Source organism: Phocoena sinus, chromosome 4 (genome assembly GCF_008692025.1).
Source record: "Phocoena sinus isolate mPhoSin1 chromosome 4, mPhoSin1.pri, whole genome shotgun sequence".
Taxonomy (NCBI): domain Eukaryota; kingdom Metazoa; phylum Chordata; class Mammalia; order Artiodactyla; family Phocoenidae; genus Phocoena; species Phocoena sinus.
This window is the reverse complement of record NC_045766.1, coordinates 74,190,520-74,207,349: the sequence shown is the minus strand read 5'-3', so window position 1 is coordinate 74,207,349 and position 16,830 is coordinate 74,190,520. Positions and strand designations below refer to the sequence as shown.

Below are 16,830 nucleotides of genomic sequence, written 5' to 3'. Positions count from 1 at the left end.
CATCCATTTTGCTGCCTGTTGAGGTAGTTTGTTCCTTCTATTTCTTCCTGAGTGGTATTTCATCATACAGGTGTTCCATAATTCATCAGCTGAAGGGCTTTCTAGTGTATCTTTAGTGTTTGGTCTGCAAATGCCTGCTTGAACTTTGCTACAAGAGATCTTTGCTAAGGGTTCCTGTTCAGTTACATGTCATAGCTACATATTCATCCACCATCAGCTAGTCGTCAGCCTGCAGCTACTGGAGGGGGTAGATCTCCAGGAACTTTAACTTCAATTTACTTCTCCTGTTGGACGATTTATCCACCCACCCACCTATTCTTTGTTTTAGTGAATGCCTGCTAGGTGCCAGGTACTGAGCATATCACGTTGAGCAGGACAGACTTGGTTCCTACCTGGACAGAGCTTACCATTTTTAACCCATTAATCCCTTCAAGATATGGGGAGCAGGTTGGAGAAGGAGGGAAGGGGAAATGACAAGAAAGCTTGGATGGCAAGTCCGAGGTCTTCAGGACCAGTTACTAGTGAAATGACACATTAATCCTGTACTTGTCTGTCTTTCTTTTGGTGACAGGATGGCCCTATTGAAGAGAACCCATCTGTTTTATGTTTCTTTGTAATTTACAGAGTGTTTCCATGTGAATTCTCCCTTTTCATCCTCACAACAACTCTGGGAGGCAACACTTATTATCCCCACTTCCCTGATCAGGACACTGAGGCTCAGAGAGCTGAGCGGACTCGGGCCTCACATCGTGATCTGGGAAAAAGAGCCAGGAATCTGTTAGGGAGTGTCTCGTACCAGCTGTTAGAGCCCAGGCCTTCTGATGATGCTGTAAGTTTTCATGAGGTCAATAAAAATCCACCTGCATTTCTTTTCCCTGGCCTCTCCCTTGTATCTTTCTTATCTGAAGTTCACGTTTGCTGCGTCAGGTGGCTTCATGACGATACCATCCAGTTCTGGGGGTTTAAAGTTGTCCTGGCTGATCAATATCCAAGACAGGAGGACTCTTCCCTATGTAATCTATATATTGTGCCCCTTACCTTTCATTACTTCTCAAACAATTGGAAAATGACTGTGCACTGCTGGAGTTCTTTAAGTCCAAGGGTCTCAAAATAGTTTTTAGATTTTTATTTACTGGCAAATCCCCTCCTGAGGTGGAGGCTGCACATTGCCAGGTGAGATGCACAGGTAGGACAAGTACTAGGGCCAGCTTGCGGGTGGACAGCAGAAGGTCCTCCCATTTTCAGTCCTAAACAGTTCCCAGGGGAGAGTGGGTATGGAAATGCTGTGATGTTTACAATGTCTGGCTGAGCTGGGCAGGAAAATGAACAAGGTTCAGTACTGGGTTCTGCTAAGGTCTTAGGTGGGGATTAAATGGTGGGACAGAAAGCAGCGTAGGGGGAGCCGGGTCAGGAGAGGAAAGTGCTTCTGTTTATTTCCATTGAGAGATGTTTGATGGGCTGCAACCCTGATCTAATCCACCAAAAGGTCACCGTCATGTCCTGAGCTGTCATTATTGGCCTCTCCTAGTGCCAAGGTTACTGTCATAAAGCATCTGAAAGGCTCATCCATCCCTCCCACAAAAGGCACTCAAATCTCAAATAAGCAATTAATTAATGAACAAATGTCAGCCACGTGGCCCCATTCACTGGCCACGTAAGTCTAAGGCCCACGGCCTACCACCTTAAAGTTCTAGATTCTCTCCACCATAGAGCACGGATATGCTTACTCTCCTTTCTCCTGCAAGATATGAACAGTGATGGTGGGAGGCACTGAGGAGGAAATCTTCCGTGTCTGAAAACTGGTTACTGGCTCTTTCCAACCAGCAGAAAGAAAAGTAAACAAAAGCAGGTTCTATGCCTGATCCGTCTGCCCATCCATCCATCATCAAAAGCGTATTTCCTCACTTGTGCCATGTAAGATTTCACAGTGCAGCTCCGTTGTTTAAATGATGCCCTCGTAAAAATGAACTTGTTGCACTCTGCTGTGGTTTGTTTGTTATCACGAGAAAAACAGTGAAAATGATATTGATTTTATTGCATCATTTTACTGACTAGAACGCCAGACTTATAGTGGATATAAGTATAAAAATAATCAAATTCTTACAAATACTTTGCTGCTACAGTACTGAAGAATTCGTGGAGGTTGCAATTATAATACAACTTTAAATAACATTCTCATAATGGATTTAACACAATCAACCAGGGGCTAAGGTTTAAAGGTCTGCAAAGAGAAATCGGGGACAATGTGAAAACTCAAAAGCTCATCTTCCAGCTACATGCTTCATTTAACCATAAATCCAGCAACACAAACATTAACAAAACTCATAGCACCCCATGATGAGAGATCTTTTAAAAACCAGGCGAAGTAATACAGAAGCCTGGGTTAGTTTCCCAGCTAGACAGGTTCCATCCCATCCCTGTCTAGTCCCATCCTTCCTATCCAAGAACTCTGCACCTGAAGTGCATTATTATGTATCCAAGAAAAAAAAAGTTAGAATCTAATATGCCAGTCCTTTTAAATATCCTCTTTAAAATGCCACGAGAACAGAGCCAGTCTAAGATATGTCTTTTTTTTAGACCTCAGTTGTCCCCTTTGGTTTCACAGGGTTTTCTGTGAGCACTTCACACCAAACAGGATGGATTATAACACTCTTGAAAAGATACTTTAGCACAACAAATTAACTGACATTTAAAACTTTAATCTTTCTAGTAGTTTAACCAGCTTCCTTCTCCGGGGAGCCAAGAAAAGAAAAAGAAAAAGAGCATATACTTGACAGCCAACTCTACAAAACGGTATGTATTTCCAAAAATGCACATGAGAACCTCAGAATGCCGCTTTGTCAAGAAGAAGGAAATGAAATGTCCCTTCTAATCCCCACAAAAGTTTTCACACAGAAAAAATATCTCTGATACTAAAGGTGGTTTTCAGTAAGATACAAAATACTGAGATACTGAACTTTGCTTTTTTCCTCTCTCCAAAGAAGCGCTCTAGTTTTGAAATCAGTGTATCTCAGAACCATGGGTCAAAACCCTAGTTTGGGGTGTGTTAGGCTAAACTGAGCCAGAAGCAGCTGGCCTGAACATTCTTGCTTCTGCAGGCAGCATCCATGGAGTTACAGGCACCCACCTGGGTGCACCACCAGTGGGCAAGATGGCTTAATGGAGGCCCCAGAAGCCACACGTGAGGAGTGACCCTGACGTGTCTGCTCTGGGAACTTTCACATCTGAGTGAATATCACCCTTCAACGACATTTTCGTGGGCAGCCATCCAGCCTCATCTTGCAAAGATGTTGCCCTCCCATTTGGGCTAACGTTAAGAACTACCTCTTTAAGAACTTAACAGTTACGTCTTAGTTTTGGACCTCAAATGCTATCAGCCAGCTTGATTACACTATCCACTCAGCAATTTTGGCTCTAAATGACTTAGCTGCTTCTGAAAACAAACTTTTGTCAAAGGAGGAAGATTTGTCAGCATTTAAGACATTTCAACTGAATATGTTCCAGACTCGGATCATGTTCACAAAAACATGCTTCCAATATGTGGGAAACGTGGCCTCACCACGGGAGCAGGGCGAGGCAGCCCTCAGACAGATGTCTAAGTCTGGCCGTGTCTGTTAAACACCCAGGTCATCACCATACACCTCCTTCAACCGAAGCCACGTACCAATATGCTTCTTGCTAACAGGCATGAGCCAGCCACTGTTATCTTGATGATGGCCTCAAGCATCCAAGAAATACATGTAACAACAGACCTGAAAGGACTGTTTCAACATTTTGCTTTTGTACTTCATGGCATTAGTTTAGTTACTGTTTAATAATATGAAAGTTCTTAAAATAAACAACTTTTATTTTAAGCCCACTCTCTCCAGCTCTCTTTGACACTGGATGGTGAGGCATCTGCCAGGGAGGTGAGGTAAGAGGTATAGCGAGACGAACAAGCCAGGCAGAAGGGTTTGAGTCCTGGCCCTCCAAGGCAAGGTGCTTATCCCCTCTGAAGGGTCCCATAGCCGAGAAATGGGCTCTCTCGCACCCACCTCACCAGGGTGCAGTGAGGCCACGTACCCTGCACAGAGCCTGGGTGTGGTGGGAACACATGAGATGTCTGTTGAGACTATTTAGGCTTTCTAAATTGTCTCTAGTGCCCTGGGCTGGCTCACGGGGCAAGAGGAAAAGACACCAGAAATAAGACCCTCTGGAGCTTCGACAAAACCTGCAGATGCTGGGAGGCCCCGGTGAGCACCTCCCTGCCTTGCGAGTCACCGTGCTCCGGCCTGCTGCGGGACATGGGGCTCCACGTGGCCTCACTCTTCCCTACAGACATCTGAATGTCTCATGGGCAGCTTCCTCCAGCGCCCCCCGCTGTGGGGCTCCCACGCAGGACCCAGGCATTTCTGTGCACAGGGCTCTCACACTCCGGGTACAGGCGCTGACACAGCGCCTGTGCTGGAGGGGAGGGCTTCTGCTCACCAGGGGTGCATCCAGCCTGTCCCCCATCCCAGGGGCTGCTGCCCCACCAGCTGTGTCTTGGCTCAGGGAGGACCCTCTAGAGGTGTTTAACCCCAAGCAGGAACAAAGCCAGCCTCTCCCTTCCTTACCCAGGAGAGCAGCCGGCACTGGCACTGACACCCGCCCCCAACCCCGCAAGCCTCTAGAAACTGCAGATACGATGTGAACTCAACCTTGCAGGGGGCCTCCCTTTCTCACAGTAAAAGGAAAAACAGCACTCTTAATCCACTTCACATGCACAAAAGCCACTCCCAGGAAAGCATTCTTGGAACTTACAGCACACTCTTTTCTGGATGTTGAGATTCTGCTCCAGGACGCTTTGGGGACAGAATGCTTCATGTCGTGAAGCATATAGCTTCTGGCCCTGGCACAGGCGATGATCTGTCAGCTGTCAGGTCAGCTGGAGGCGGCGGGCGTGTATGCCTGGGGATAGCCTCCATTGTGGCTCCGGGTCCCGGGGGCAAGCGAGGCTCTGCGGCCAAAGCCCGGAAGCAGCCGCCTCCCTCGGGCCCCAGCCTGCTGGCTCAGGTGTGCTGAGTGAAGAAGCCTGAGCTCTCCAGTTAGATGGAAGACCACGAGGCACAGACGGCCGTTCGGTTGCACGGAAAGAGGCCAGACTCGAGATTTCTAAAAGGGGATGCTCTGAAATTTTAAGTTGGCACCCACTAACAAAACAGAATTCTTTTTGTATCTATCTCATGAGATGAATGCAATTTAAACTACTAAGTGGTATCAACAGCTGACTAGTACTCCTGCTGCAGCAGGGAAATGGTGACTCGTGGAGACCAGGGGACTCGGGATTTCGCACTTAAAACTGTTTGGACGAGAATTACATAAGACTAATGATTAGATTCATTCTGAAGAGCTTAGAGAACCTTGAAGAAACAACCGTGACCGGGACAGAACCATCTCCAAAGGCTGCACCATTTCCAGAAGTGTGGGTGCCACTGAGCTCCGAGCTTCAGGGTGGGAACAATTCTTTTACCTTTGTGTTCTCTTCACTTCATCCTGAACCAGGATGTTCAAAAGCAGATGAGAATGATCACAGTTCCACAAGAAGCAGTTAAAGGCACAGCACAGGATATGCCCCCCTCGCAGGACCCACGTTTCAGCCACCGTAAGTAAGACTCGTGGAATTTCCTTCCCCAAGGCCAACGCTCAACTCCCTAACTGGCCAGAAGTCTTTAGTTCTCCAATGCTGACTTGAATTATACCCATGTTTCTGGAGGGAACTCCGTAGTAGTACAAAGAGTTACAAATTACTGTTTGAGAGAAAATAAGTTATTTCTTCAATGAATAAATAGCTTTGAGCCGTTGGCTGAACCACTCAACCGACACTGAGTTTGAGGACGAGATCGGGGCTACTAGCAAAGATGCCGCACTGGTGGGTAAGCAGGCTCACGTGTGGCTCCAGCCCAGCTCCGTATTCTTTCTCAGGAACCGCATGCCCGGCTTCCCAAAGCACTGGTGTTTCAGAAAATTGAATACGCCTGTTCAGCCCATTTCCCTAACCATGTTCAGCTGCGGCAACAACAAAAGCTGCTTCTCCATTAGTGGTGAAGTACCAGCTCAGACCCAACCTGCGCTGAGCTCTCCACTTCTACTCCACATGTAGCAGCCTCGGCCTCAAGGATGCAGGTCAGAGCCCATGCACCATGCAGTGCCCTCAGGGATGGCACCCTTCCACCAGGGCCTTCATCCAGTGCTTGCTGGGCCTCTAACTAGAACCAAATGTAAGTTGTTTTGCCCTGATCCAGATGTAACTGCAAAGGGAAAAAAAAAAAATCCTCGATAAATGTGTCACCTTGACTAAAGAAAACAAACTGGAATTGTGTGCTGTACCTCACAAATTTCAGTTCTTCATTTGGGGGTTTGTTTGGAGAACGTAGCACGAGACGACTTAGGAGGGTGTGTTAACCTCCAGCATCTCCAAACACTAGTGGTATGTCCATCGGCATCTGTTGTTCAGCACGTAGCTACTGGGCAGGAAAACAACAGAAGAGCCAGTATTTTGCTGTAAATGAATCACCAAATTGAGGCCTATGGAAGTGCCCGAGTAGAAGAGGCCTTCTTTCCGGAGCAGTCTTGAGAAACATCCAAAAGGAGACCTCCCTCCCTACTTTTGCATTTACTAAAGTGCAAACTAAGGAAAACCTGGGTCCTTGCACTGATACCTGATGATCAGCCCTAATTAACAGTCACCCCGAAGCCACGGCCAAGCTGCAGTCATGCGGGGACTCTACCGTACTGGCCCGTGTTCACATTCACAGCAGCAATGAAGGTGCCAGATGAGCAGCCTGCAGCTCCACGTCCACGGGCTCCAGCTGTCCCCTTCCACTGTGGTCACACCCCCCACGCCCATCCCCTCTCCACTGGCCGCTCAGGTGTGGCTGCACAAGTCCTGGGAGCGGCCGGCGGGAGGTGCTCCGCTGGTGCAGTCGCAGCAAGGGGCCCCTCTCTCTGCTGCACTTAGAAGTAGTCTCTTCTCCTACTCTCATCGCTGATGAAAGATGGGTTATACTGTCCGGGGAAAATGCAAGAATGCCGTGATCCTGGCAATCCAGTGTAGGCCGGGTAGAGTCCATTTCGTTCAAGTTCAGGATTCCTTACACTTGTAGGCTGGTGGCCAAAGAGAAAAGAAGGAAAGTCAGTTTATTATTCTTGGGTTTAAATTTAATAGTTAAGAAAAAAGAAACAATGAATGCTATATTTTGACGAATTTAAGATGGAGGCAGCTATACACAGCAGAGCAAGGTCTGACCTAGAAGTCAGGACCTCCCAGGTCATCTCTTTATGGAACCTGGGATCCCTTTGCCCATATTTTAAAAGTGGGTTTTTAGAAACATTACATAATCAAGAGCAGCCCAGTCATTTTTATTTTATTTTATTAAATTTTATTTATTTATTTATTTTTGGCTGTGTTGGGTCTTCGTTGCTGTGCGCGGGCTTCTCATTGCGGTGGCTTCTCTTGTTGCGGAGCACAGGCTCTAGGCGCGCGGGCTTCAGTAGCTGTGGCACGTGGGCTCCGTAGTTGTGGCTTACAGGCTCTAGAGCGCAGGCTCAGTAGTTGTGGTGCACGGGCTTAGTCGCTCTGCGGCATGTGGGATCTTCCCGGACCAGGGCTCGAACCCGTGTCCCCTGCATTGGCAGGTGGATTCTTAACCGCTGTGCCACCAGGGAAGTCCGAAGAGCAGCCCAGTGGTTTTATACCAACGTAGGAAAAGACTTGGGTTAACTATTATCTTGATTATTATCAAGAGTAATTATTATCGGATTATCATTTTGACTTTTAAAAAAGCGTTTCTCTGCGAAGCACAATGGCTTTAAATCCTCTCTGGTATTTAGCAGAAAGCTATTGTCCCTGCTGAGAATGGGGAACTGACCTTCACAAGGCCACCTGTCAGAGGTGGAGTTAGGACCCCAAAGCAGGAGGCCAGCTGATTCTCAGGTGTCTCTGACCAGATCCCAGCTTAGTGGGTTGTGACTACCTACCTAACGCAAAAGGAGCCCCTGGGGAAGGCCCTGGCTACTTTGGGGAGGCCCTCCTTCAGGGAGAAACGTCGGCTTATAGAAACAAAACACTAGTTTCTGCTTATTATAATGTGGATCCCAGGAGAGCCCAGTGTACACCTGAGGCCACTGTGAGGGACAGCCCACTCCCTCAGGTGACAGCTTAGGCTCTGCTTCTACAGACTGCTCAGCCTACTGTCTGAAATGAAAATGGGGTTCATGTAAGTTTGTGAGTGTATCTACTTAAGACGACTCTTCAGCTAATGGCCTGGGAACGCGCAGCAAACGTGGGTCCTGTGATGCTGTAGGCCTGTCAGTTGCTCTGTCCTGGTGCTGCCTGGGGGCTGAGGAGCCCCTAGTGAAGGTTGTAAGTGTGTGGGTACCCCTGGGAGAGACACCTGCTTAGTTACGGCTGCAGTTATCAGAGGAAAAAGACTTTCCTGACAAACAGAGGGTAAAGCAAAGCTCCTATGCGTAAATATCAACGGAAACATTCAAACTAGATCTATCTTTGTATCTACATTTATCTTTCCCCTTATTTCTTTTTGTTCTTCCTCCAGGCCAGGTTCAAATTTTTCAGAGTCCATTGAAACTACAGCTTCCTTAGCACGAATGCCCCTCCCATCCAAAGTCTGAACGCGCAGGTTAATCTCCATAGCAACCAGAGTGGTTGTTCAGTCTGTTAACAGGATTGCCTAAAGCTATTAAGTCCCTTGAAGACTTAGGGCAAGGTTTCACGTTTACTGCTATACTTCTAAGCTCCGCAAGGCAGGAGAAGTCACTTGCCAGCTGTTTGTTTTTCAGCTCAGGTATCACCGCCTGTGTTTGCTTTACGGCCGATGCAGTGTAACATGAAAGAACTGAGCAGGCGTGGGAATATGACATGGGTATTCAGTGTGGGGACAGAAGAACAAGGGTTCCAGGTGGTCTCTCATCTTTCCAAATGATGCACTCCAGGGCTGGACACAGCAAATTATTAAAGACCTACTGAATCTTCCAAACCTCTGACAATTCAGGATGACACTGAATTGTTCTCTTTATACCTTTTCCCAATCCCTCGGTTTCAACTACCCAACCATGTGATGTAAAGCATGGCAGACAAGAGATAAGAATGAAAGGGCCAAAGGCTAAATATCATTAAATTCTTTCTCTATCTTTTACCTTCCAATCCTGTAACTTAAAAGCAAGTTCAGTGACAAGAAGGTTATTGCTTCAACCTCATAAAGTACATACCGTGCTCTGTGGAATACTCTTCATAGCTCAATGTTGAAACTAATAAATCCCATGCAAATAGACAGTAAGTAAATTAAACTATGTGAATACGAGGCATAGGTCACCATTCTTTTTAACCTTTAATGAGCTGGAGTGCTTTTACTACAACAAAACAGAATCCGTTGGGAGTTTCTCTGGTTGCCTAGTGGTTAGGATTTCCGGGCTTTCACTGCCGTGGCCCGGGTTGAATCCCAGGTCAGGGAACTGAGATCCCGCAAGCCACGTGTTGAGACCAGGAAAACAAAACAAAACAAAAAAACCCCAAAACAAACAGAAAAAACAGAATCCCTTTAATCCTCCGAGGAAATTGGAGCCGGGAGGTCACCTGGGCATGGGAATACACACCGAGTAATACACATCCGTCATCTGGAGGAGGTTTTTGGTACTTCCATTCTCATGCATTTCAATAGCTTCTCGGCCCCATTCTTGTGAGCGAGGGTTCTTGGGGTACTCAGCATATGGGGACATTTGGAAATCCCCCTTTTTGAAGATGAGCTTGCTTATGTCGTTTTTATTCTTTCTGCAAGGTAAAAAAATTGTGAAAATTGAAATAAGTTCTGTGAAGAAATGCTAACTGTGAAAGCACCATCTAGTTTTTGCCAAGGAAAATTAGACCTAAAGATACCACTATACATTTTTGTAGCTGCCCACTGAGGAATGTTACTATTGTTGTTATTATTTTAATATTTGCCTATAAAAATGCGATTAGGTGCAAAAAAAGATGCAAAAAAATCTTCCCAACCCAAAGGGGCAGGTTATCGTGGGTAGAGAGGACAAAGACAGCTGCAGTGGAGCAGATTTAGACTGTTCTGGGGGACAGACATCGCTGCACCGTGGGGTCAGCCAAGGGAAACGAGAGTCATAAATTCAGAAGATGTTGCAGTGGGAAGGGCCTTTAGGATTCTTTAGTCCAGCAGTTTCCCAACCTGCTTGAGGAGCTCTGGGGATGGGGCAACTCTGGCTTTGTGAAGGATGTGGACTTGTCCTGGGGTCACAGTTGGCTACTAGTAAAGCTGGGGCTGGAATTCAGGCCTCCCACTCCCCGGCCACTGCTGTTCCACTGCATGAAGCTACTTCACGAACCATGAAAACAGTATGTTTTGTTTGCAGAAAGGCCCACCTTGCGTACATACCCATACAGACCTCTCATGTCAGCGGGGCAGGGAAACCCTAGGACAAGTTCCCTAGTGGTGAGAGTTCTCTGACTGGAAACTGTCGGAGGATGTGTTATTCACCTTCTGTAATGGGCCTCGAATCAGACATTTTTAGTGGTATTTGTCCTGGGTAAGATAATCTGGAGTTTCCTCCCTCTATACCTCGCTTTCCTGTAAATAAATGTTCTAGGGAAGGCACCAAATCATTCAGGATCTTAAAACCAAATGTCCAGCATGGGGCTTAGGCGTTGTCCCTTCTTTCAAGTTGAGAACAGACCTGCCATTGTGTTGCCCCCTGGGGGCTGGAGCATCTTGTCTCAAACAATGACTTACTGATTTACAGTGACCTCCCAGGGACCAATAGTCACAGGCTCTCTTTCCCCAAATGGCTACACTACCTGGTACAGGACACTGAGCGGATAGGAGGCTTCTGTCTCCTGGAGCACTCAAAGTCTATCTCTCTAGCTCCTAGTCTCCTACCCAGATTTTTATTTCCACTCACACAGTTTGTCTCTGATGCTTTGATTGCAACGTTGTGAATGACAAGCATGGGCTGAACCATGAGGCCTGCGTCCCTAGATGGGCAGTTGGAGCAGCTAGCTCTCTGCAGCATTCCTGGAGATGGAGGATATCTTAGAGGATATCTTAAAATGTGCTTCGGGTCAATGGTTGAAAAGATAACTTGCTATTTTGTAGGTCCCCTCCAACTGCTATGTCAGGATAATTCCTGCCATTTATTATCATCTAAATCAAAAGTCTGAGTTTTCCCTTATCTGAATAACCACAGAGAAGGGAACCAATTCCTTTCTTTTTCTTCCTTTTCCAATCGAAACCCAGCCCCACTGCTGTCCAGGAAGCCTAGAGCCAAGTTTACTACTGTCTGCTCATCCATATGCCTGCCCCCTCTCCACCGCTAAATATTCCAGGCAATCCCTTTCGTCTTTGTTTGCTTCTTAATTTTCCCATTTAAAGTGTAAAAGTCGGGCTTCCCTGGTGGCGCAGCGGTTAGGATCTGCCTACCAATGCAGGGACATGGGTTAGAGCCCTGGTCCTGGAAGGTCCCACGTGCCCGCGGAGCAACTAAGCCCATACACCACGACTACTGAACCTGTGCTCTGGAGCCCGCGAGCCATAGCTACTGAAGCCCCGCATGCCGCAACTACTGAAGCCCACACGCCCTAGAGGCCACGCTCCGCAACAGGAAAGGCCACTGCAACGAGAAGCCCGCGCACTGCAACGAAGAGTGGCCCACGCTCGCCACAACTAGAGAAAAGCCTGCGTGCGGCAATGAAGACTCAAGGCAGCCAAAAAATTTTATTTAAAAAGAGTAGAAGTCAATGGTTTTTAGTATATTCAGAGGTTGTGCAACCATCAGTTGTGCAACTTTGGAACAATTTCATCACCCCAGAAAGAAACGCCACACGCCTTAGCCAGTTACTCCCCAGTTCTCCCCCTGCCCGTCCAGGCCTAGGCAACCGACAATCTACTTTCTGTCTCTATTTGATTTGCCTATTTTGGACATTCAAATAAATGGAACCATACACATGTGGCCTTTTGTGACTGGCTTAATTCACATAGCATACTATTTTCAAGGTTCATGCATGTTATAGCGTGTTTCAGTATTTCATTCCTTGTTACGTCAAGTAATATTCCATTGTATGGATATATCACATTTTGTTTATCTATCCATCAGTTGATGGACATTGGGGGTTATTTTCACCTTTGGCTATTACGAACAATGCTGCTATGAATACTTGTGTACGTGGTTCTGTGCGAACACCCGTTTTCATTTCTCTTGGTATAAGAGTGGAAATGCTGGGTCAGATGGCAGTTCTGCTTAACGTTCTGAGGAACTACCAGGCTTTTTCGAAGTGACTACACCATTTTTATGTTTTCCACCAGCAGTGTCTGAGCGTTCTACTTTCCCCACATTCTCACCAACACTTGCTATTTTCTGGGTTTTGTTGGTTTGTTTTAGTAGCCATCTTAGTGGGTGTGAAGTGGTATCTGATGTTAGTTTGGACAGCATTTCCCTGATGGATAATGACATTGAGCATCTTTTCATATATTTATTGGGCATTTGTGTGTCTTCTTGGAGAAACGACTATTCAGGTTCCTTGCCCACTTTTAATTGGGTTGCCTTTGATAGGGACAGAGTAAAGGGACAAAATCGGTGATTAAATAGTTAATCCCACTAAAGGATAAGTAAAGAAAAAAGCATGGGAGACCCCTGTAAGTTAACGATCACTCAAGAAAGCAGGTTTACTTAACCACAAAACCAAGCTGGCTTGCTTAGCAACAAACCATGCCACAGAAGCTTGAGACATGCCCCCAAACAGTAAAACAACGGTAAAATGAGACCCACATCCTGCCCAGTAAGGTCAGTAAGTTAATAATTCCTAGGACACGCTCCTTTGCATGCACTACAAACAAACATACGGGGAAAACATGACATTATACTACAACCTGAGATGATTTACCACTTTTAGCATATGTTACCACCCTTCTGCTTATTTAAATAGTGCCATGACAGTCCCGGCTTCACCATGTAGGGACAAGAAAACTCCCCCGCCTGCTGTGGAGGAGCTGATGATGGAAGCGTGACGTCCACTCAACAGTGGTCCTCTCCCCCTCCCCATTCTTCCTTTGATTATAAAACTGGAGCCCACTAAGTTCTTAGTGTGGCACCCTCTTGCCCACAGGCTTGTAAACCTCACAAGCGTCCTACTCTGATAAATCACTTCTTATCTATCACTTTGCTGAATTCTTTTGCACCAAGACATAAGAACCTACGCTCTACTAGTCCCAAAACGCGTTCTGCGGTTTCACCTTTTTACTACTGAGTTGTATATTTTATATATGGGCATATATTTCATATGATGTTTAGATGATGAGTTGCAAATACTTTCTCCCCTTCTGTGGGTTGTCTTTTTCACTTTCTTGATAGTGTTCTTTGAAGCAGAGAAGTTTTAATTTTGATGAAGTCCAATCTATCTTTTTCTTTGTTGCTTGTGCTTTTGTGCTCTTTTAGTAAAAATCCCATTTGCTGTCCTTTTCTTTCCCAGATGGTACTACCTATCATGAATTTCCCTTTTCCTTTTTTTAAATGGTTCAGTCATTCATTACGATGTAATACTGTAAAGCACCCCAGACGTTCTTTAAAAGGGGGTAAAAATGACCCTTGCTTAGCACAGGCAAAGAAGGAGAATTAAAATGTGGACTCTTGGCACTCACCTGCAACAGGTAACAATCAGTGCGATGCCCAGGATGAGTAGAAGCCCACCTCCCGCTGCTGCGATCACCACAGTGATGAGCTGATAGGCTAAACAGGTTTAAAAGGAAAAAAGTGGATTGGTAAGAGGGTAATAAATGAATAAAGGAATACCAAAAAATGGTCCCCTTCCCCCGCCCCACGGCTACCCCATGCCTCAGCTGGTGACCACTTTTCATTTTCTGGGCCCCCAGCAAAGGCTGCTTGGGACTAGCTCTGCATTTTCTCAGTTGAAGGGGAGCAGATTGTGCCATCTCCAAATATGCCTCTTTGGTATATTTATTATTTTGAGCTGATATTTTTGAGAAACTGCAGACACATGAGAAACTCTGAAAACTGAGTATTAATTACCCATTTGTAAGGGAAATTTACATTAGAAAGAGGCTTGTACCAGGAAGAGAGCTAATACCACAGATAACTTTTTCACCTGAGAGACTTATCTGCTTGGCACACGTGTCCCAAACATTTCCTCTTCTCACTTTCCTGTAAATTGCATTTTCCCCTTTGAAGCCCTAGACCCCTGGCCCTTTCCTCAGCTCAGGAGGGTGTATGAGCCTCAATCATCTGGCTGCCTTTTGAGTCTCATATCTTCGTGGGGCTCCCGTGTATATGTGCATAATTAAAATTGTTTTTTTCTCCTGTTACTCTGGCTTTTAATGGGAGTGGGGAGGGCGTGTCAGCCAAGAATCTAGAAGGGTAGAGGGAAAATGATTATCCCTCCTCTATACTATTTGGAGCAGAGTTTCTCTTTCTCAGCCGCTCCTAGAATGGGGGCTCCCAAATTCTACCTGCAGACCAGCCCGATGACATTGTTACCAATCCACGATCAGAAGAGAAAAATAAAAGAGATGCATACATTTTTCAAAAACTAAACTCTTTTGGGTTGTTTTTTCCCTAGTTTTAATACCTTCCAAAATTTGGTCCTTCCGACTTTTTTTCTCACTTAACACAGATGCATTTTATCTTGTGTAAATTATGCCTCCAGTAAAGCTGCTTTTAAAAAAGTAATTGGAAAAAAAGAATATTTTCTTGGCTACTTCCCACCCTTGGTGGTTAATTGTTTTTTAAAATTTTTGAATTGATGTATAATTTTTAAAATTTGGTTTTAGGTTCTTACTTGATAAAATAAAAAGAAGGTAACCCTAGGTTAGATTCCACAATTTTATAAGAAATACTACCCAGAGTCTGGGAATCACTGCATAAACCATGCTAGAAACTGGGTAGTCTCAACACATACACATTGAATTAATTACCAGAAATTAGCAGTCATATAAGCAAGCACAGATCATATATAATATAAACAATATTAAAATTTTAATTAATTGGTTTTATACCTATGTATTTCTGGAAAACATATTTTCAATAAAATCAATTAAATATTCAGATTGTTTTTTGCTGTGGAAATATGATTATAATTGTGCTCTCAGGTTGTAAGGTCCAGGATGAAAAAAAAAGAGCCAATGACCAGGTTTTCTATAGTAAATTAGGATGGAACCATACTCTCTAGGTATTCGGGTAAAGTCAAAGGATAATGCACAGAGCTGACAATGAGCAGACTGTGAGAGAAGAGCAAATACAAGTCATGCAACCATTTACCTGTCCTTTCTTGAAATAAATAGCACAGAAGCCTGATCACTATGAAAAACCATCAGTATTAAGATATCCAGGAAACAAAGCCAAACCAAGGAATGAGTTCTCTCCCTCACCTCCTGACACATCCACTCAAGCTTCATTTTTTAAAAAGTGAGGACAAAAGACAAATCTCTAGAATTTGTCGACTTCCCTTTATCTCCACCAACACTACCCTAAGCCACCATCGACTGCTGACCAGACAACTGTCATCACCTCCTAACTCATGCTCCTGTGCTCAGTCTTGCCCACTCACTCCAAAAACCAAATCTGACCGTGCCATTTCCCTGCTTCAAAAAACCTACAGAAAAAAAAAAAAAAAAAAAACCTACAGAAGCTCCCATTGTTCCTAACCAGAAACCAAAGTCTAGTTCTTGCTTATCCCTCCACACCAAGTTCATGTTTTCTCACTTCCGACAAAACAAGTGAGCAGTCATTTTAGAAGTGACCCTTGCAAGTTGCTGCAGCTGTGGCAGGTTCCCCTTTGAAACAAACACCTGTGTTGTGTCTAAAACGAGAAAAAGGCAGTGTAGACCAGTGCTTTTCCAAACTATCTGTGGTCAAGGACCAGTTCTTCTTGGCCTGTGCTTTTGGATATTATTTTTAAATGAAGAAAATACAATCTCATTTGTTCCTCTTGTCTTTCCCCCCAGGCACCAACTATCATGAATTTCCTTCTCTCCTTTTTTTAAGGCATCTACTGCAGACCAATACTTCCGTAAAATACAACAAAGCTATTTATTTTACAAAGGATCCCATGCTTGGGTGTCACAGCCATGTCAGCGTAAACGACTCTAAGTGCTTACTCTCCGTTTCTTTATCATCTTGTCGCCATCCTGTCCCAGTTCATAGTTCCCACACTTTGAGGGGTGCCGTGTTATGAGGTGGTTTGATATGATTTCAGGTCCCGTTGTTTGTGACAAGAATGAAATTGTTTTTAAGAATGAATTTATTGGGGAACTCCCTGGTGGTCCAGTCGTTAGAACTTGGCACTTTCACTGCCAGGGCCAGGGTTCAATCCCTGGTTGGGGAACTAAGATCCCGCAAGCCACTGGGCATGGCCAAAAAAAAAAAAAATGAATGAAGTTATTGTTTTGATATAAAAGTGAAAATGTATTTCAGGATGTCAGCATCCACATCTGTGGCCGCCGACAGCACTTACTAGTGCTGCTGGGGGCTTAATAAGAACCTATGAAGAAGCAACATGAACGAGGGGACATTTAGACTCTAAATACTCAGAGTTTGTGGGGACTCTTGTGAGTGTTCGGTCTGGACAAGGCTATCCTTTGCTGATGTAAATAGCTCTCCGAAGACCTTGGGGCACCAGCTCCTCCCATGGTAAAGGGGACTCTTCTACCAGTAGTGGTAGAGGCCGGGCAGTGCAGTGGCCTCACAAAGATCATCTTGCCTGTCAACACGAGTGTCTTGATTCCCTAGCAACATGCACTGGAAACAAGGATTGTGGTTTTTGCACTGACAGTTGGAAAT

General features: G+C 45.3%; 1 protein-coding gene across 4 annotated transcripts in view; it reads right to left on the bottom strand.

Moving 5' to 3' along the window:
• Positions 1-2,014: 2,014 nt before the first annotated feature.
• The window catches only part of HEG1 (heart development protein with EGF like domains 1), an 82,124-nt gene continuing 67,308 nt past the window's right edge, over positions 2,015-16,830 (bottom strand). For 3 of the 4 annotated variants that reach the window (XM_032630124.1, XM_032630125.1, XM_032630127.1), the window contains 3 exons: positions 13,677-13,764; positions 9,634-9,808; positions 2,015-7,125 (listed from right to left, as the gene is read on the bottom strand). In XM_032630124.1, coding sequence (XP_032486015.1) covers positions 6,976-7,125; positions 9,634-9,808; positions 13,677-13,764 — 413 coding nt within the window. In that variant the 3' untranslated portion in view covers positions 2,015-6,975. Of the gene's footprint in view, positions 7,126-9,349; positions 9,809-13,676; positions 13,765-16,830 lie in introns of those variants that run through there. The other variant, XM_032630126.1, reaches the window with a different exon arrangement.